The sequence below is a fragment of the Scyliorhinus canicula genome, chromosome 8 (genome assembly GCF_902713615.1).
Source record: "Scyliorhinus canicula chromosome 8, sScyCan1.1, whole genome shotgun sequence".
Taxonomy (NCBI): domain Eukaryota; kingdom Metazoa; phylum Chordata; class Chondrichthyes; order Carcharhiniformes; family Scyliorhinidae; genus Scyliorhinus; species Scyliorhinus canicula.
In genome coordinates, this window is record NC_052153.1 from 197,584,771 (window position 1) to 197,606,678 (window position 21,908).

General features: G+C 57.9%; 1 protein-coding gene across 1 annotated transcript in view; it reads right to left on the minus strand.

Annotated features, from left to right (window-relative positions):
* Positions 1 to 21,908, minus strand: part of spef2 (sperm flagellar 2) — a 293,647-nt gene that overhangs the window by 45,240 nt on the left and 226,499 nt on the right. The window contains 2 exon segments of the mRNA XM_038803926.1: positions 7,013 to 7,151; positions 12,451 to 12,570. Coding sequence (XP_038659854.1) covers positions 7,013 to 7,151; positions 12,451 to 12,570 — 259 coding nt within the window.

A 21,908-nucleotide genomic window follows, 5' to 3' on the forward strand; every position in this document is an offset into this window, starting at 1 on the left:
TCCGGTTTCCTCCCACAGTCCAAAGATGTGCGGGTTAGGTGGATTGGCCATGCTAAATTGCCCGTAGTGTCCTAATAAAAGTAAGGTTAAGGGGGGGGTTGTTGGGTTATGGGTATAGGGTGGATACGTGGGTTTGAGTAGGGTGATCATGGCTCGGCACAACATTGAGGGCCGAAGGGCATGTTCTGTGCTGTACTGTTCTAAGTCTAAGGACAAGAGGGGTCCGAAAGGAACAGTACTAAATTGGGGTAAGGCAGAGTATAACACAATTCGGCAGGAGCTAGGGAATGTGGATTGAAAGCAGCTGTTTAAGGGTACATCCAAATTTGAAATGTGGGAGTCTTTTAAGGAAAGGTTGATGAGAGTGCAGGACAGACATGTTCCTGTGAAAATGAGGGATAGAAATGGCAAGATTAGGGAACCATGGATGACGGGTGGAATTGTGAGACTAGCTAAGATGAAAAAGGAAGCATACATAGGATCGAGGCAACTCAAAACTGATGAAGCTTTGGAGGAATATCAGGAAAGTAGGACGAATCTCAAACGCGCAATAAAGAGGGCTAAAAGGGGTCATGAAATATCTTTGGCTAACAGGGTTAAGGAACATCCCAAAGCCTTTTATTCGTATATAAGGAGCAAGAGGGTAACTAGAGAAAGGATTGGCCCACTCAAAGACAAAAGAGGGACTTTATGCGTGGAGTCAGAGGAAATGAGTGAGCTTCTTAATGAGTACTTTGCATCGGTATTCACAAAGGAGAGGGACATGACGGATGTTGAGGTTAGGGATGGATGTTTAAATACTCTCGGTCAAGTTGTCATACGGAAGGGGGAAGTTTTGGGTATTCAAAAAGGCATTAATGTGGACAAGTCCCAAGGACCGGATGGGATCTATCCCAGGTTACAGAGGGAAGCGAGGGTCGAAATAGCTGGGGCCTTAACAGATATCTTTGCAGCATCCTTGAGAACGGGTGAGGTCCCGCAGGACTGGAGAATTGCTAATGTTGTCCCTTTGTTTAAGAAGGGTAGCAGGGAAAATCCAGGGAATTATAGACCTGTGAGCTTGACATCAGTGGTAGGCAAACTGTTGGAGAAGATACTGAGGGATAGGGTCTATTCACATTTGGAAGAAAATAGACTTATCAGTGATAGGCAGCATGGTTTTGTGCAGGGAAGGTCATGTCTTACAAACTGAGCTCTGCTCCTGCCCCGACTGAGACTGAGCTCCGCTCCTGCCGGGACTGAGACTGAGCTCCGCTCCTGGCCCCGACTGAGACGAGCTCCGCTCCTGCCCCGGACTGAGACTGAGCTCCGCTCCTGCCCGGACTGAGACTGAGCTCCGCTCCTGCCCGGGACTGAGACTGAGCTCCGCTCCTGCCGGGACTGAGACTGAGCTCCGCTCCTGCCGGGACTGAGACTGAGCTCCGCTCCTGCCGGGACTGAGACTGAGCTCCGCTCCTGCCGGGACTGAGACTGAGCTCCGCTCCTGCCCGGACTGAGACTGAGCTCCGCTCCTGCCCTGACTGAGACTGAGCTCCGCTCCTGCCGGGACTGAGACTGAGCTCCGCTCCTGCCCGGACTGAGACTGAGCTCCTGCCCGGACTGTGACTGAGACTGAGCTCCGCTCCTACCCGAACTGAGACTGAGCTCCGCTCCTGCCGGGACTGAGACTGAGCTCCGCTCCTGCCGGGACTGAGACTGAGCTCCTGCCGGGACTGAGACTGAGCTCCGCTCCTGCCGGGACTGAGACTGAGCTCCGCTCCTGCCGGGACTGAGACTGAGCTCCGCTCCTGCCCCGACTGAGACTGAGCTCCGCTCCTGCCGGGACTGAGACTGAGCTCCGCTCCTGCCGGGACTGAGACTGAGCTCCTGCCCGGACTGTGACTGAGACTGAGCTCCGCTCCTGCCGGGACTGAGACTGAGCTCCGCTCCTGCCGGGACTGAGACTGAGCTCCGCTCCTGCCGGGACTGAGACTGAGACTGAGCTCCGCTCCTGCCCGGACTGAGACTGAGCTCCGCTCCTGCCGGGACTGAGACTGAGCTCCGCTCCTGCCGGGACTGAGACTGAGCTCCGCTCCTGCCGGGACTGAGACTGAGCTCCGCTCCTGCCGGGACTGAGACTGAGCTCCGCTCCTGCCCCGACTGAGACTGAGCTCCGCTCCTGCCGGGACTGAGACTGAGCTCCACTCCTGCCCAGACTGAGCTCCGCTCCTGCCGGGACTGAGACTGAGCTCCGCTCCTGCCCGGACTGAGACTGAGCTCCTGCCCGGACTGTGACTGAGACTGAGCTCCGCTCCTACCCGAACTGAGACTGAGCTCCGCTCCTGCCGGGACTGAGACTGAGCTCCGCTCCTGCCGGGACTGAGACTGAGCTCCGCTCCTGCCGGGACTGAGACTGAGCTCCGCTCCTGCCGGGACTGAGACTGAGCTCCGCTCCTGCCGGGACTGAGACTGAGCTCCGCTCCTGCCAGGACTGAGACTGAGCTCCGCTCCTGCCGGGACTGAGACTGAGCTCCGCTCCTGCCGGGACTGAGACTGAGCTCCGCGCCTGCCGGGACTGAGACTGAGCTCCGCTCCTGCCGGGACTGAGACTGAGACTGAGCTCCGCTCCTGCCGGGACTGAGACTGAGCTCCGCTCCTGCCGGGACTGAGACTGAGCTCCGCTCCTGCCCGGACTGAGACTGAGCTCCTGCCTGGACTGTGACTGAGACTGAGCTCCGCTCCTACCCGAACTGAGACTGAGCTCCGCTCCTGCCGGGACTGAGACTGAGCTCCGCTCCTGCCGGGACTGAGACTGAGCTCCGCTCCTGCCGGGACTGAGACTGAGCTCCGCTCCTGCCGGGACTGAGACTGAGACTGAGCTCCGCTCCTGCCCGGACTGAGACTGAGCTCCGCTCCTGCCGGGACTGAGACTGAGCTCCGCTCCTGCCGGGACTGAGACTGAGCTCTGCTCCTGCCGGGACTGAGACTGAGACTGAGCTCCGCTCCTGCCCGGACTGAGACTGAGCTCCGCTCCTGCCGGGACTGAGACTGAGCTCCGCTCCTGCCGGGACTGAGACTGAGCTCCGCTCCTGCCCCGACTGAGACTGAGCTCCGCTCCTGCCGGGACTGAGACTGAGCTCCGCTCCTGCCGGGACTGAGACTGAGCTCTGCTCCTGCCGGGACTGAGACTGAGCTCCGCTCCTGCCGGGGCTGAGACTGAGCTCCGCTCCTGCCGGGACTGAGACTGAGCTCCGCTCCTGCCGGGACTGAGACTGAGCTCCGCTCCTGCCGGGACTGAGACTGAGCTCCGCTCCTGCCGGGACTGAGACTGAGCTCCGCTCCTGCCGGGGCTGAGACTGAGCTCCGCTCCTGCCCCGACTGAGACTGAGCTCCGCTCCTGCCGGGACTGAGACTGAGCTCCGCTCCATCCCGGACTGAGACTGAGCTCTGCTCCTGCCGGGACTGAGACTGAGCTCCGCTCCTGCCGGGACTGAGACTGAGCTCCGCTCCTGCCGGGACTGAGCTCCGCTCCTGCCCAGACTGAGACTGAGCTCCGCTCCTGCCGGGACTGAGACTGAGCTCCGCTCCTGCCGGGACTGAGACTGAGCTCCTGCCGGGACTGAGACTGAGCTCCGCTCCTGCCCGGACTGTGACTGAGACTGAGCTCCGCTCCTGCCGGGACTGAGACTGAGCTCCGCTCCTGCCGGGACTGAGACTGAGCTCCGCTCCTGCCGGGACTGAGACTGAGCTCCGCTCCTGCCGGGACTGAGACTGAGCTCCGCTCCTGCCGGGACTGAGACTGAGCTCCGCTCCTGCCGGGACTGAGACTGAGCTCCGCTCCTGCCGGGACTGAGACTGAGCTCCGCTCCTGCCGGGGCTGAGACTGAGCTCCGCTCCTGCCGGGACTGAGACTGAGCTCCACTCCTGCCGGGACTGAGACTGAGCCCCGCTCCTGCCGGGACTGAGACTGAGCTCCACTCCTGCCGGGACTGAGACTGAGCTCCGCTCCTGCCCAGACTGAGCTCCGCTCCTGCCGGGACTGAGACTGAGCTCCGCTCCTGCCGGGACTGAGACTGAGCTCCGCTCCTGCCGGGACTGAGACTGAGCTCCGCTCCTGCCCCGACTGAGACTGAGCTCCGCTCCTGCCGGGACTGAGACTGAGCTCCGCTCCTGCCGGGACTGAGACTGAGCTCCGCTCCTGCCGGGACTGAGACTGAGACTGAGCTCCGCTCCTGCCGGGACTGAGACTGAGCTGCGCTCCTGCCCGGACTGAGACTCAGCTCCTGCCGGGACTGAGACTGAGCTCCGCTCCTGCCGGGACTGAGACTGAGCTCCGCTCCTGCCGGGACTGAGACTGAGCTCCGCTCCTGCCGGGACTGAGACTGAGCTCCGCTCCTGCCGGGGCTGAGACTGAGCTCCGCTCCTGCCGGGACTGAGACTGAGCTCCGCTCCTGCCCAGACTGAGCTCTGCTCCTGCCGGGACTGAGACTGAGCTCCGCTCCTGCCGGGACTGAGACTGAGCTCCGCTCCTGCCCAGACTGAGACTGAGCTCCGCTCCTGCCCGGATTGAGACTGAGCTCCGCTCCTGCCCGGATTGAGACTGAGCTCCGCTCCTGCCCAGACTGAGACTGAGCTCCGCTCCTGCCCGGATTGAGACTGAGCTCCGCTCCTGCCGGGACTGAGACTGAGCTTCGCTCCTGCCGGGACTGAGACTGAGCTCCGCTCCTGCCGGGACTGAGACTGAACTCCACTCCTGCCCGGACTGAGACTGAGCTCCGCTCCTGCCCCGACTGAGACTGAGCTCCGCTCCTGCCGGGACAGAGACTGAGCTCCGCTCCTGCCGGGACTGAGACTGAGCCCCGCTCCTGCCCCGACTGAGACTGAGCTCCGCTCCTGCCCAGACTGAGACTGAGCTCCGCTCCTGCCCGGATTGAGACTGAGCTCCGCTCCTGCCGGGACAGAGACTGAGCTCCGCTCCTGCCGGGACTGAGACTGAGCTCCGCTCCTGCCGGGACTGAGACTGAGCCCCGCTCCTGCCGGGACTGAGCTCCGCTCCTGCCGGGACTGAGACTGAGCTCCGCTCCTGCCGGGACAGAGACTGAGCTCCGCTCCTGCCGGGACTCAGACTGAGCTCCGCTCCTGCCGGGACTGAGACTGAGCTCCGCTCCTGCCGGGACTGTGACTGAGCTCCGCTCCTGCCGGGACTGAGACTAAGCTCCACTCCTGCCCGGACTGAGACTGAGCTCCGCTCCTGTCCGGACTGAGACTGAGCTCCGCTCCTGCCGGGGCTGAGACTGAGCTCCGCTCCTGCCGGGACTGAGACTGAGCTCCGCTCCTGCCGGGACTGAGACTGAGCTCCGCTCCTGCTGGGAATGAGACTGAGCTCCGCTCCTGCCCCGACTGAGACTGAGCTCCGCTCCTGCCCCGACTGAGACTGAGCTCCTGCCGGGACTGAGACTGAGCTCCACTCCTGCCCCGACTGAGACTGAGCTCCGCTCCTGCCGGGACTGAGACTGAGCTCCGCTCCTGCCGGGACTGAGACTGAGCTCCGCTCCTGGCCAGACTGAGACTGAGCTCCGCTCCTGCCGGGACTGAGACTGAGCTCCACTCCTGCCGGGGCTGAGACTGAGCTCCACTCCTGCCCCGACTGAGACTGAGCTCCTGCCGGGACTGAGACTGAGCTCCGTTCCTGCCCGGACTGAGACTGAGCTCCACTCCTGCCGGGGCTGAGACTGAGCTCCACTCCTGCCCGGACTGAGACTGAGCTCCACTCCTGCCCGGACTGAGACTGAGCTCCGCTCCTGCCCCGACTGAGACTGAGCTCCTGCCGGGACTGAGACTGAGCTCCGCTCCTGTCCGGACTGAGACTGAGCTCCGCTCCTGCCGGGGCTGAGACTGAGCTCCGCTCCTGCCGGGACTGAGACTGAGCTCCGCTCCTGCCCGGACTGAGACTGAGCTCCGCTCCTGCCGGGACTGAGACTGAGCTCCGCTCCTGCCGGGACTCGGACTGAGCTCCGCTCCTGCCGGGACTGAGACTGAGCTCCGCTCCTGCCGGGACTGAGACTGAGCTCCGCTCCTGCCGGGACTGAGACTGAGCTCCGCTCCTGTTGGGACTGAGACTGAGCTCCGCTCCTGCCGGGACTGAGACTGAGCTCCGCTCCTGCTGGGAATGAGACTGAGCTCCGCTCCTGCCCAGACTGAGACTGAGCTCCGCTCCTGCCGGGACTGAGACTGAGCTCCGTTCCTGCCGGGACTGAGACTGAGCTCCGCTCCTGCCCCGACTGAGACTGAGCTCCGCTCCTGCCCGGACTGAGTGTGAGTGTGTGTGTGTGTGTGTGTGTGTGAGTGGTGTAAATCTTGCTGATGTTTCAGATCTCTGTCTTTGCTGTTTGTTCCCTGCACGTTAAAGCAAACCACAAATAAGATGAAAAAGGCCCGCTGCAGCATTGCTGCTAACACGTTCCACACAGATCGGCTTTGTTAAACTGCCGCTGCTTCCGCAGCTCCACGCTGCATTCTGCTGACAATGTGACATGGAGAGACTGAACAATGAACCAGTCCACAATTATTGGCGGAGCAACGTGACTTATCGCAGTGCAATCCTCGACACTGATTTAAGTTTGTAGATTCTTACAGAAAGTGTGAGATATTCAGTGTGCTGTAAATTCCCAAATTGCCTGGGGAGAGAGAGGGAGGAGAGCACTGGCGGGGGATGAAGGGAAGGGGCTAGAAAGACGAGCAGAGGGCAGGGGAGTGGAGGGCAGGAAGTTAGACGCAAGGTGGAGGGAAGGGTTTGAGAGGGGAGGAATGAAGATTAGGAGGGTAGGAAGAATAGGGGAGGAGAGGTGGGGAGGGGCAGAGAGCAGAAGCATAGCTTGGCGGAGGTGGGGGATGTAGGTTAGAGGAGGGAGTTTCCGAGGATAGAGTAGGGAGAGCAGGATAGGGATGGGACAGCAGGAGAGTTGGGAAGGGAGGATTGGCAGCTTTTCAGAGTCTGCACGTACCACAACACAATAAAGTCCAGTTTCATTACCTTTCCATTTCCCGGAGGAACCTGGACCCGAGCCAATCCTCCATCTCTGTGAAGACATTGTATGCCTTGGATTTCAGTTCCTGGACCACAGACATCACCTTCAGTCTGATCCGTTCCAGTCGCATCTTCACACCGTGCGCTGCAAATACAATCAAGATATTGTCTCACCATCTGTCAGATACAACAGTGCTAACCTCATTGCTGAATGGGGGCAAGCACGGTGAACCGTGCTTATTGTCACAAGTAGGCTTCAATGAAGTTACTGTGAAAAGCCCCTAGTCACCACATTCCGCCGCCAGAGAAAAGGTGAATGTCAGGAGTGGGATGGGGTGGGGTGTCTGGCATGGGGTGGCACTGCCAGTATGGGGCAGCACGGAGACACTGCCAGTATGGGGTAGCACTGCCAGTATGGGGCAGCACAGAGACACTGCCAGTATGGGGCAGCACGGAGACACTGCCAGTATGGGGCAGCACTGCCAGTATGGGGCAGCACGGAGATACTGCCAGTATGGGTCAGCACTGCCAGTATGGGGCAGCACGGAGACACTGCCAGTATGGGGCAGCACAGAGACACTGCCAGTATGGGGCAGCACGGAGACACTGCCAGTATGGGGCAGCACGGAGACACTGCCAGTATGGGGCAGCACGGAGACACTGCCAGTATGGGGCAGCACGGAGACACTGCCAGTATGGGGCAGCACGGAGACACTGCCAGTATGGGGCAGCACTGTCAGTATGGGGCAGCACGGAGACACTGCCAGTATGGGGCAGCACGGAGACACTGCCAGTATGGGGCAGCACTGCCAGTATGGGGCAGCACAGAGACACTGCCAGTATGGGGCAGCACGGACACACTGCCAGTATGGGGCAGCACGGAGACACTGCCAGTATGGGGCAGCACGGAGACACTGCCAGTATGGGGCAGCACGGAGACACTGCCAGTATGGGGCAGCATGGAAACACTGCCAGTATGGGGCAGCACGGAGACACTGCCAGTATGGGGCAGCACGGAGACACTGCCAGTATGGGGCAGCACGGAGACACTGCCAGTATGGGGTAGCACTGCCAGTATGGGGAAGCACGGAGACACTGCCAGTATGGGGCAGCACAGAGACACTGCCAGTATGGGGCAGCACTACCAGTATAGGGCAGCACAGAGACACTGCCAGTATGGGGCAACACGGAGACACTTCCAGTATGGGGCAGCACGGAGACACTGCCAGTATGGGGCAGCACTGCCAGTATGGGGCAGCATGGAGACACTGCCAGTATCGGGCAGCACTGCCAGTATGAGGCAGCACGGAGACACTGCCAGTATGGGGCAGCACGGAGACACTGCCAGTATGGGGCAGCACGGAGACACTGCCAGTATGGGGCAGCACAGAGACACTGCCAGTATGGGGCAGCACGGAGACACTGCCAGTATGGGGCAGCACGGAGACACTGCCAGTATGGGGCAGCACGGAGACACTGCCAGTATGGGGCAGCACGGAGACACTGCCAGTATGGGGCAGCACGGAGACACTGCCAGTATGGGGCAGCACTGCCAGTATGGGGCAGCACGGAGACACTGCCAGTATGGGGCAGCACGGAGACACTGCCAGTATGGGGCAGCACTGCCAGTATAGGGCAGCACAGAGACACTGCCAGTATGGGGCAGCACGGAGACACTGCCAGTATGGGGCAGCACAGAGACACTGCCAGTATGGGGCAGCACGGAGACACTGCCAGTATGGGGCAGCACGGAGACACTGCCAGTATGGGGCAGCACGGAGACACTGCCAGTATGGGGCAGCACGGAGACACTGCCAGTATGGGGCAGCACGGAGACACTGCCAGTATGGGGCAGCACGGAGACACTGCCAGTATGGGGCAGCACGGAGACACTGCCAGTATGGGGCAGCACGGAGACACTGCCAGTATGGGGCAGCACGGAGACACTGCCAGTATGGGGCAGCACTGCCAGTATGGGACAGCACAGAGACACTGCCAGTATGGGGCAGCACGGAGACACTGCCAGTATGGGGCAGCACGGACACACTGCCAGTATGGGGCAGCACGGAAACACTGCCAGTATGGGGCAGCACTGCCAGTATGGGGCAGCACGGAGACACTGCCAGTATCGGGCAGCACTGCCAGTATAGGGCAGCACAGAGACACTGCCAGTATGGGGCAGCACGGAGACACTGCCAGTATGGGGCAGCACTGCCAGTATGGGGCAGCACGGAGACACTGCCAGTATGGGGCAGCACGGAGACACTGCCAGTATGGGGCAGCACGGAGACACTGCCAGTATGGGGCAGCACGGAGACACTGGCAGTATGGGGCAGCACGGAGACACTGCCAGTATGGGGCAGCACGGAGACACAGCCAGTATGGGGCAGCACGGAGACACAGCCAGTATGGGGCAGCACGGAGACACTGCCAGTATGGGGCAGCACTGCCAGTATGGGGCAGCACGGAGACACTGCCAGTATGGGGCAGCACTGCCAGTATGGGGCAGCACAGAGACACTGCCAGTATGGGGCAGCACGGAGACACTGCCAGTATGGGGCAGCACGGAGACACTGCCAGTATGGGGCAACACGGAGACACTGCCAGCATGGGGCAGCACTGCCAGTATGGGGCAGCACAGAGACACTGCCAGTATGGGGCAGCACGGAGACACTTCCTGTATGGGGCAGCACTGCCAGTATGGGGCAGCACAGAGACACTGCCAGTATGGGGCAGCACGGAGACACTGCCAGTATGGGGCAGCACGGAGACACTGCCAGTATGGGGCAGCACTGCCAGTATGGGGCAGCACTGCCAGTATGGGGCAGCACGGAGACACTGCCAGTGTGGGGCAGCACGGAGACACTGCCAGTATGGGGCAGTACGGAGACACTGCCAGTATGGGGCAGTACGGAGACACTGCCAGTATGGGGCAGCACAGAGACACTGCCAGTATGGGGCAGCACGGAGACACTGCCAATATGGGGCAGCACGGAGGCACTGCCAGTATGGGGCAGCACTGCCAGTATGGGGCAGCACGGAGACACTGCCAGTATGGGGCAGCACTGCCAGTATGGGGCAGCACGGAGACACTGCCAGTGTGGGGCAGCACGGAGACACTGCCAGTATGGGGCAGCACGGAGACACTGCCAGTATGGGGCAGCACGGAGACACTGCCAGTATGGGGCAGCACGGAGAGACTGCCAGTGTGGGGCAGCACGGAGACACTGCCAGTATGGGGCAGCACTGCCAGTATGGGGCAGCACGGAGACACTGCCAGTATGGGGCAGCACTGCCAGTATGGGGCAGCACGGAGACACTGCCAGTATGGGGCAGCACGGAGACACTGCCAGTATGGGGCAGCACGGAGACACTGCCAGTATGGGGCAGCACGGAGACACTGCCAGTATGGGGCAGCACGGAGACACTGCCAGTATGGGGCAGCACGGAGACACTGCCAGTATGGGGCAGCACAGAGACACTGCCAGTATGGGGCAGCACTGCCAGTATGGGGCAGCACGGAGACACTGCCAGTATGGGGCAACACGGAGACACTGCCAGTATGGGGCAGCACGGAGACACTGCCAGTATGGGGCAGCACGGAGAGACAGCCGGTATGGGGCAGCACGGAGACACTGCCAGTATGGGGCAGCACGGAGACACTGCCAGTATGGGGCAGCACGGAGACACTGCCAGTATGGGGCAGCACGGAGACACTGCCAGTATGGGGCAGCACTGCCAGTATGGGGCAGCACGGAGACACTGCCAGTATGGGGCAGCACTGCCAGTATGGGACAGCACAGAGACACTGCCAGTATGGGGCAGCACAGAGACACTGCCAGTATGGGGCAGCACAGAGACACTGCCAGTATGGGGCAGCACAGAGACACTGCCAGTATGGGGCAGCACGGAGACTCTGCCAGTATGGGGCAGCACGGAGACACTGCCAGTATGGGGCAGCACGGAGACACTGCCAGTATGGGGCAGCACGGAGACACTGCCAGTATGGGGCAGCACGGAGACACTGCCAGTATGGGGTAGCACTGCCAGTATGGGGCAGCATGGAGACACTGCCAGTATGGGGCAGCACTGCCAGTATGGGGCAGCATGGAAACACTGCCAGTATGGGGCAGCACGGAGACACTGCCAGTATGGGGCAGCACTGCCAGTATGGGGCAGCACGGAGACACTGCCAGTATGGGGCAGCACGGAGACACTGCCAGTATGGGGCAGCACAGAGACACTGCCAGTATGGGGCAGCACGGAGACACTGCCAGTATGGGGCAGCACTGCCAGTATGGGGCAGCACGGAGACTCTGCCAGTATGGGGCAGCACGGAGACACTGCCAGTATGGGGCAGCACGGAGACACTGCCAGTATGGGGCAGCAAAGAGACACTGCCAGTATGGGGCAGCACGGAGACACTGCCAGTATGGGGCAGCACGGAGACATTGCCAGTATGGGGCAGCACGGAGACACTGCCAGTATGGGGCAGCATGGAGACACTGCCAGTATGGGGAAGCACTGCCAGTATGGGGCAGCACGGAGACACTGCCAGTATGGGGCAGCACGGAGACACTGCCAGTATGGGGCAGCACTGCCAGTATGGGGCAGCACGGAGACACTGCCAGTATGGGGCAGCACAGAGACACTGCCAGTATGGGGCAGCACGGAGACACTGCCAGTATGGGGCAGCACAGAGACACTGCCAGTATGGGGCAGCACGGAGACACTGCCAGTATGGGGCAGCACTGCCAGTATGGGGCAGCACGGAGACTCTGCCAGTATGGGGCAGCACGGAGACACTGCCAGTATGGGGCAGCACGGAGACACTGCCAGTATGGGGCAGCACTGCCAGTATGGGGCAGCACGGAGACACTGCCAGTATGGGGCAGCACTGCCAGTATGGGGCAGCACGGAGACACTGCCAGTATGGGGCAGCACGGAGACACTGCCAGTATGGGGCAGCACTGCCAGTATGAGTCTCTTGTTGAACTGTTTTCTGTCTGTGGGCAGTCTAGAAAACGGGAGAATATTAAATACAGGAGTGGTGCACCATTCGGTCCATCAAACCTGTTCCGCCAGTCAATACGATCGTGACTGACCTTTTGCCTAAATTTGACTTTCCTGCTAAATCGTTTTGGCTCCCTTGAGAAACAAAAACAACAATTGATTTTAGCTTTTAATGCAGTCAACACGTAAATATCCACAACCCTGTGGGGTTGAGAATTCTAAAGATCATAATCTTTTCAGCAAATAAATTACTCCTCAGCTCAATTCGTAATGTCTGCCCGTCTGTGTCTGCTGAGACTGTGACCTATGCTTTACATTGGCCGACAACGGAAGGTGTCAGCTCAGTCTAACCCCTTCAGAATCTGCTATATTTCAATGGGATCGTGCTGGTTTTTCTAAATCACAGAGAATGTTTGTAAGCTCTCAATCACCTTCATCCTCCAGTGCTCCCATGTACTCCATGTATATTCGCTCCTTGAGCTCTCGCATCTTCACAATCTCCGGGCTCTCAATCACAGAGGGTGGAATCGATGGGGTTAAAGACTGGGGACCTGAAAAATACAGAATGGTTGACAAAAACTCCAGACCACTTATTATTTTATCACAAAGTCACCTCACCTACCCGCCAATCAGGGCAGCACAATAGGGCAGCAAGGTAGCAGAGCGGTTAGCATTGTTGCTTCACAGCGCCAGGGTCTCAGGTTCGATTCCCCACTGGGTCACTGTCCGTGCGGAGTCTGCACGTCCTCCCCGTGTGTGCGTGGGTTTCCTCCGGGTGCTCCGGTTTCCTCCCACAGTCCAAAGATGTGCAGGTTAGGCGGATTGGCCGTGATAAATTGTCCTTAGGTTAGATGGGGTTGCTGGGTTATGGGGATAGGGTGAAGGTGTGGGCTTGGGTAGGGTGCTCTTTCCAAGAGCTGATGTGGACTTGATGGGCCGAGTGGCCTCCTTCTGCACTGTAAATTTTATGATCCTATGATTCAATCAGAGAATCATTGATTGGTTACTGCACAATAGTCAGTAAAACTATGTTCTCAATCTCCTGAACCACTGTGTAAACAACCCCCTGCTGGACTAAGTGCTTCCTTAGCTTTTGAAATTCAGCCAAGTCTTCATAAATGGCTCTTCTGTCAAAACAAACTATGGAAGGTGCCATTGAAACTATTTTCTCAACCAAAATACCAGATGGTTCAAAACACATATTTCAGATTTTCGACAAGCAATGTGGGTTGGAGGGTTTGTGGGGAAGAACTTTGTCTCCAACCAGATGTGAAAGCTATGGAACTCACTGCCAATGTGAGTGGTGGAAGTGCAGATGATCCATGATTTCAAAAGGAAAATGGACGGGCACGTGATACAAATTAACTTTTGGGCAGAGAGTTATGGGAATGGGGCAGACTGCGCTGCTCTATGCAGAGCGGCCATTATTTTGATGGGCCCATTGATGACTTTCTCTACCAGAATGACTGTATGGGGAGGATTGTCCCAGACCACCTGAGGTGGAATTGAGGCCGGGGAAGGGCAGTAAAGCCACCCTGGCTCCCTGATCATGCCCCAGCATCAGGTGGACGGGAATGCCATCAGAAGGAGGCAGGAAAACAATTTGTGGAAAAACCAGAATGAGTAGCGGGGGCGGAATCTTTTTTATGCTGTTCTGAAATGTGGGCATCGCAGACTGGGTCAGCATTTATTGCCCATCCCTAATTGCCCTTGAGAAGGTGGTGGTGAGCTGCCTTCCTGAACCTCTGCCGTCCATGAGGTGTAGGTACACCCACTGTGCTGTCAGTGAGGGAGTTCCAGGATGATGCCCGAGGTGCCATTTCTGAGATTCTTGCTGTCCTCTACCTTGCAGCCGAAACTCGGGACTGATTTGATTTGATTTATTATTGTCGCATGTATTAGTACACAGTGAAAAGTATTGTTTCTTGCCTGCTGTATAAACAATGCATACGGTACATAGGGAAGGAAGGAGAGACTGCAGAATATAATGTTACAGTTATAGTAAGGTGTAGAGAAAAGATCAACGTAATACGAGGTAGGTCCATTCAAAAGTCTGATGGCAGCAGGGAAGAAACTGTTCTTGAGTCGGTTGGTACGTGACCTCAAACTTTGGTATCTTTTTCCTGATGGAAGAAGGTGGAAGAGAATATGTCCGGGGTGCGTGGGGTCCTTAATTATTCTGGCTGCCTTTCTGAGGCAGTGGGAATTATAGACAGAGTCAATGGATGAGAGGCTGGTTTGTGTGATGGGCTGGGCTACATTCACGACCTTTTGTAGTTTCCGGCGGGCTTGGGCAGAGCAGGATCCATACCAAGCTGTGATACAACCAGAAAGAATGCTTTCTATGGTGCATCTGTAGAAGTTGGTGAGGGTCGTAGCTGACATGCCAAATTTCCTCAGTCTTCTGAGAAAGTAGAGTCGCTAGTGGGCTTTCTTAACTATAGTGTCTGCATGGGGGGACCAGGACAGGCTGTTGGTGATCTGTACACCTAAAAACTTGAAGCTCTCGACCCTTTCTACTTCGTTCCCATTGATGTAGACAGGGGCATTTTCTCCACTAGGCTTCCTGAAGTCGATGACAATCTCCTTGAGATTTGGCTGGATTCTGAAACCACAGCCCATTGAGAGCTCTGCACGAATGACTCCTGTTCTCACATGGGGTATCGTAGATAATTAAAAAAGAACTGAGCCAACCACGTATCTGGAGACTTGGTGGATTGCTCCCGTTTCTAGGTGTGGACCGCCCGTTCTGCTAAATCACTGGAGATCAGGTGGGATGGAGAGGTCGAACACGCTGAGGAATGCCGCTTCTCTTCATAAAACCGGAAAATTTCTCACTGGTGAATGCTGTCCCATTCTAGCCTGAACATCAGCCATAACCCATGGCTGCTATGAATTGCCCACAGCTTCTCTCCCACGGCCCTGGAGGTAGTTCAGGCCACATTGCGCAACACCAGTCCCTTGGCATGGGCATCCACAATCATAGGAAACATGGATCCCAGGAACAGTCCTGCAGAATCTGCATGGAAGCACGCCCATGGACATCTTGTCCTTTCCCATGGATATAGCACGGCTGCTGGTGGGAGCTTCTGGTGTTCCTGGCAGGCAGCTGCCTGCGACTCTCTTAATGTCCCCATTGATTCCAGGCCACCAAACATAACTGTGGGCCACATTTCAATTTTAGAGGCAGGCAGGTGGCCCCTGTGAAGGACCAGTAGCCGTGCTGCCTGTTCCTGTGGGTGGCTGACCACCCGCGCTCCCCACAATGTGACACCGTCTTACACAGATTTCTGGGCAAAAGGCCGGAGGGATGACGGAAGGGTCGCCCCCTTCCCACCATTCAGCAGCTTGAGGCGAAGCTTCGATAACTCTGAGACCCGCTGTGCCCACCCGATCACCGGCAACTCCGGGCCCCGCTGTGCCCACCCGCTCACCGGCAACTCCGGGCCCCGCACACCCACCCGATCACCGGTAACTCCGGGCCCCGCACACCCACCCGATCACCGGTAACTCCGGGCCCCGCTGTGCCCACCCGCTCACCGGCAACTCCGGGCCCCGCTGTGCCCACCCGATCACCGGCAACTCCGGGCCCCGCTGTGCCCACCCGCTCACCGGCAACTCCGGGCCCCGCTGTGCCCACCCGATCACCGGCAACTCCGGGCCCCGCTGTGCCCACCCGATCACCGGCAACTCCGGGCCCCGCTGTGCCCACCCGCTCACCGGCAACTCCGGGCCTCGCTGTGCCCACCCGCTCACCGGCAACTCCGGGCCCCGCTGTGCCCACCCGATCACCGGCAACTCCGGGTCCCGCACACCCACCCGATCACCGGCAACTCCGGGCCCCGCTGTGCCCACCCGATCACCGGCAACTCCGGGCCCCGCTGTGCCCACCCGATCACCGGCAACTCCGGGTCCCGCACACCCACCCGATCACCGGCAACTCCGGGCCCCGCTGTGCCCACCCGCTCACCGGTAACTCCGGGCCCCGCTGTGCCCACCCGATCACCGGCATCTCCGGGCCCCGCTGTGCCCACCCGATCACCGGCAACTCTGGGCCCCGCACACCCACCCGATCACCGGCAACTCCGGGCCCCGCTGTGCCCACCTGATCACCGGCAACTCCGGGCCCCGCACACCCACCCGATCACTGGTAACTCCGGGACCCGCTGTGCCCACCTGAGCAGCGATCACCGCCAACTCCGGGACCTGCTGTGCCCACACACCCACCGGAGCAGCGATCACCGCCAACTCCGGGCCCCGCACACCCACCCGATCACCGGTAACTACGGGCCCCGCACACCCACCCGAGCAGTGATCACCGGCAACTCCGGGCCCCACTGTGTCCACACACCCACCCGAGCAGCGATCACCGCCAACTCCGGGCCCCGCACACCCACCCGATCACCGGTAACTCCGGGCCCCGCACACCCACCCGAGCAGTGATCACCGCCAACTCCGGGCCCCGCACACCCACCCGATCACCGGTAACTCCGGGCCCCGCACACCCACCCGAGCAGTGATCACCGGCAACTCCGGGCCCCACTGGGCCCACACACCCACCCGATCACCGGCAACTCCGGGCCCCGCTGTGCCCACCCGAGCAGTGATCACCAGCAACTCCGGGCCACGCTGTGCCCACCGGAGCAGTGATCACCGCCAACTCCGGGCCCCGCTGTGCCCACTCGAGCAGCGATCACCGCCAACTCTGGGCCACGCTGTGCCCACTCGAGCAGCGATCACCGCCAACTCCGGGCCCCACTGGGCCCACACACCCACCCGATCACCGGCAACTCTGTTTGAGCCTTTCAAACTCCATGTATGTCTGACCAAATTCTTTCCTTAAATTTCTAAACCTTTGTCTGTAAGCTGCAGGCACGAGCTCAGATGCACCTAAACTGGATTTTTTTCACCTCCTCATACGTCTCAGATACTTTCTCTGGTAGTGATGCAAACACTTCACTAGCCCTACCTACCAGCTTTGTTTGAATCAGTAACACCCACATGTCCTGTGGCCATTTCATTTGTTTAGCCACCTTCTCAAATGAAATGAAAAAGGCTTCTACCTCTTTCTCATCAAACCTTGGCAAGGCTTGGACATATTTAAATAAAGCCTTTGACTTTGACGTTCTTTCTCACTATCCTCATCACTATCATTCAACTGTACGTTTCCCTTTACGTCTGCCAATTTTAACTGACTGTCATGTTTCATGGCCATTTTCTGAAGTTCAAACTCCCTCTTTATCTTTTTCCCTGATCTGTATCTCCCTTTCTTTTTCTTTTTGTTCTGCTAGGGCTATTCTTTCGGTTTTTCTTTCTTCTCTTTCTTTTTCCTCTCTTTCTCTTTCTTTTTCCTCTCTCTCTTTCGTATTCAAACTGCTTTAATTCTTTCTCATGTTCCATTTTTAAAATTTGCAACTGAATTTTTGTTATTTCCAATGAGTCAAACTGTATCTCAGGCAACTTTAAATGCTTAGCCACCGCCATAATGACCTCATCTTTTCGTATTTTGTCAGGTAATGTTAACTGCAATGTTTTTGCCAAATCTCACAGTCTGCTTTTAGTCCGTAAGGAACTGAATGGGACCGTCTCCACCCCTAAAAACTTCAGAACCTCTGAAAGAGCCATTGTCCACAACACACTCCCTACTTAAACTGAAATACCACACCTGAAAAGCAGCCACAATATGCTCCCCCCCCCCCCCTCACTGTCTTTAAGCTCACTAAGCCAATCCAATAGATAGACTTTTATCCCCCTCGAGCACCCAATTTGTTATGGGCCAGGGTTTAGAGAACCCCAAAGTATATCATGGAGTTCACCTGACCCACAACTTTTACTAGATTATGGTATGGGGAGCACACGGCCCACTCTACAGGTGTGGTACAGCAGAAATGGAAAAGTATTTTTTAAAGCAAAACCATGTTTATTCTATGAACTCAAGTTAACCTTTTTAAAACACAGTGAACATGTTAGCAACCATTAATTCAAATACAACCCCCAAAGAATACAACACTAAGTAATCCTTTAAGCTTTCCTTTTGGCATCCATAAGACTTTAAACACCTTTTACCAAAAGCACATCAGGTTAAAGTCACTACTACTATTAGTTTTAAATCACCAGGATCGATATATATTCTTTAGATTACAGAGAGACTCTAATACACCTTCTGACTGTGACTGCAGCAATCCAGCTCTGAAAACGAAACTAAAACACATCCTGCAGCGAACAGCCTAAAACGAAAGTTAAAAAGCTGACAGACAGCCCAGCTCCACCCACTCTCTGACATCACTGCAGTGATAAACACCCATTTCTTAAAGGTACTCTCACTACAGATATTTATATACACCCCCATTTATAAACATCCATTTCTTAAAGGTACTCTCACATGACACCTGTACCCGAGACAACTCACCGCTTTAGCGTGGAACACACATTCGCTCCTTTTCAGCCAGGCACCGACATGGGAAAACCACTGGATACTTCCTGACTTCCTGTGGGATATCCATATGTTCCTGTTCTGTAGGTCCCATAATGAGCACATCATCCAAATAGACGGCAGCTTCGGGAGGCTCTGAAAAATGTTCTCCACCACCTGCCGGGGTTGATGAAACCCCAAACGCGAGGTGGGTGCACTCAGACACCCCCAATGACTATTAATGATGGCAAACATCCTGAACTCCAGGCCGAGTGCCACCTGCAAATAGGCATGACTTATATCAAGCTTCGTGAAGGAGCATCTTCCAGCTAATCTGGCGTAAAAATCCTCTACACGGGGTTTTGGGAATCGGTCCAAACGTGAGGACCTGTTCATAGTGAGTTTCAAATCTCTGCAAATGTGTACAATCTTGTTGGGCGTCAGTACTGGCACCACAGGCGTGGCCCACTCCGCAAACTATAATGGGCGTATAACCTCCAGATCTTGCAGGCGACGAAGCTCTCTGCATCAGCAGAGCACAAGATACAGGCCTCGCCCTGAAATATTGGGACTGAGCCACAGGATCCACATAGATATGAGCTTTGGCCCCCTTTATTCCATCCAGACCCTCCTGGAACACTTTGGGGTATTTACCCAGCACGTCATACAGACTGCCGGTGCCCATCCAAAAAATCTGCTACCCATGAAGAACTCATAACCAACCAATTTGGTCCTGGTCCCTGTACCACAACCAAAGGGACTCGAAGCGACTGCTGCCAGTGCGTCACCGGAGGAGTCACGGTGGTCCCCAGGATTTTCACAGGCTCCCCAGAGGAGCTCACCAATCCCGCTTTCATATCACGAAGTGTCAACGACAGGATCCGTGAACAAAGCGGCAGAAATGTACGGAAGTCCACAAAGGAGTCGGCTGCACCAGCGTCCATCTCCATCGTCACTGGATGCCCATCGCATTGATCTATCGCGTGGGTGAATTTGGGACCAGGAAGAGATCAGCCAGGATCTGACTGAACGGTGGAGCTGGCTCGAAGGGCTGAATCTTACGCCTGCTCGTAGTTCCTATGCTCCAATGTGACCTGGATCGGTGGAACTGTGACACAGTTCAGTTACATCAGGTAGTCCTCCTGTCCGGTGTGACCAAGTGCAAGGCCCTGGTTTGCAGCAATCTGGCTGGCGTTGACGGCATTCTCTTGGTGGCCCTGACCATCACAGGTTGTTTGCTCACACAGTTGGCAATGTGGCCAGCCCTCACGTTCACCCTCGCAGTGGGTGGGGGGGGGGGGGCAGTGTCCCCCACTGGTTAGCGGCAGCGTCCAAGACTTGAACCCTACTGTGGAACTGCCTCTGACCCTGCCCCTTTTGAGGACGTCGTGCCGGACTGGAACCGTCCCGTGATGCAGAAGGGTGGGCCATCGTCCATGGATCCCTGCAGCTCCTGCGCACCTTTCTCCAAGTGTTCTCGAGGTAATAACCCAATGGCGGCTGCCTAACCAATCTGTCAGACAGGTTTCCTGTTTTGGCACGAGCCCCCAGAGGTGAGTAAGGAGGATTGTGCAGGGTCGGCAGGGCTGGGGGGCAGGGCTGGGGGGCAGGGTCGGCAGGGCTGGGGGGCAGGGCTGGGGGGCAGGGCTGGGGGGCAGGGTTGGCAGGGCTGGGGGGCAGGGCTGGGGGGCAGGGTCGGCAGGGCTGGGGGGCAGGGTCGGCAGGGCTGGGGGGCAGGGTCGGCAGGGCTGGGGGGCAGGGCTGGGGGGCAGGGCTGGGGGGCAGGGTTGGCAGGGCTGGGGGGCAGGGCTGGGGGGCAGGGTCGGCAGGGCTGGGGGGCAGGGTCGGCAGGGCTGGGGGGCAGGGTCGGCAGGGCTGGGGGGCAGGGTCGGCAGGGCTGGGGGGCAGGGTCGGCAGGGCTGGGGGGCAGGGCTGGGGGGCAGGGTTGGCAGGGCTGGGGGGCAGGGCTGGGGGGCAGGGTCGGCAGGGCTGGGGGGCAGGGTCGGCAGGGCTGGGGGGCAGGGTCGGCAGGGCTGGGGGGCAGGGTCGGCAGGGCTGGGGGGCAGGGTCGGGAGGGCTGGGGGGCAGGGCGGGGGGGCAGGGTTGGCAGGGCTGGGGGCAGGGCTGGGGGGCAGGGTCGGCAGGGCTGGGGGGCAGGGTCGGCAGGGCTGGGGGGCAGGGTCGGCAGGGCTGGGGGGCAGGGTCGGCAGGGCTGAGGGGCAGGGCTGGGGGGCAGGGTCGGCAGGGCTGGGGGGCAGGGCTGGGTTTGCCATTGTCGTTTCCGGTGCCTGGGCCGATGCCGGGTGGTCCGTCCAATTTCATTCGGATTTGACTTTCCTGTAGCAGTTGATTTCCCGTACCAGCCTCCCCGGACAGGCGCCGGAATGTGGCGACTAGGGGCTTTTCACAGTAACTTCATTGAAGCCTACTCGTGACAATAAGCGATTTTCATTTTCATTTCATTTCATTTTTCATTTCATTTTCAGTTTAATATTTCTAGGATGTATTAAATATAGAATGGTAAAGTGTTGAGGTTCGATGTGAAACTTCATTGATATGCTTTATGTAGATTAAACCAATAACAGCTTCACAGCCAAGACCTGGTCTCATGGTGTCTGAATCAGGCTGCCTCTGTAATGGATGAAAAGCTGCAGGTGGACAGGTCTGGCCGGGCAGCCAGTGGAGCAGACACCATTCGGAGATTCCGGAATTGACTGGCAGTGTGTCCTGGCTGGTCTCCAGTCCCTCCAGGCAGGAAGTGGTACCAAACTGGATAGCTGCTGATATGGGGTTGCCCTGTCTGCCAATATGGTGATTGCAGGGAGAAGCGGAAGGGACAATCGCCCAGGTGTTGGTAATGTTGTGGATAGGTCTGAGATGAGATTGGTTAAATTGCAAGCTAAATTCCCAATCCACCCCTTCCCGATATTCCAAATATAGCCCTTCCTGTTCCCCATGATCCCAATCCAACTCTTCCCAATGTTCCCAATCCAACCTTTCCCCATATTCTGAATGCAACCTATCCTCATATTCCCAATCGACCCCTTCCCCAAACTCCCAATCCAGCCCTTCCCCAAATTCCCAATCCAGCCATTCCCCAAAATCCCAATACCAGCCCTTCCCCAAAATCCCAATCCAGCCCTTCCCCAAAATCCCAATCCAGCCATTCCCCAAAATCCCAATCCAGCCCTTCCCCAAAATCCCAATCCAGCCCTTCGCCAAAATCCCAATCCAGCCATTCCCCAAAATCCCAATCCAGCCCTTCCCCAAAATCCCACTCCAGCCCTTCCCCAAAATCCCAATCCAGCCCTTCCCCAAAATCCCAATCCAGCCCTTCCCCAAAATCCCAATCGAGCCCTTCCCCAACATCCCAATCCAACCATCCCCAAAATCCCAATCCAGCCATTCCCCAAAATCCCAATCCAGCCCTTTCCCAAAATCCCAATCTAGCCCTTCCTCAAAATCCCAATCCAGCCC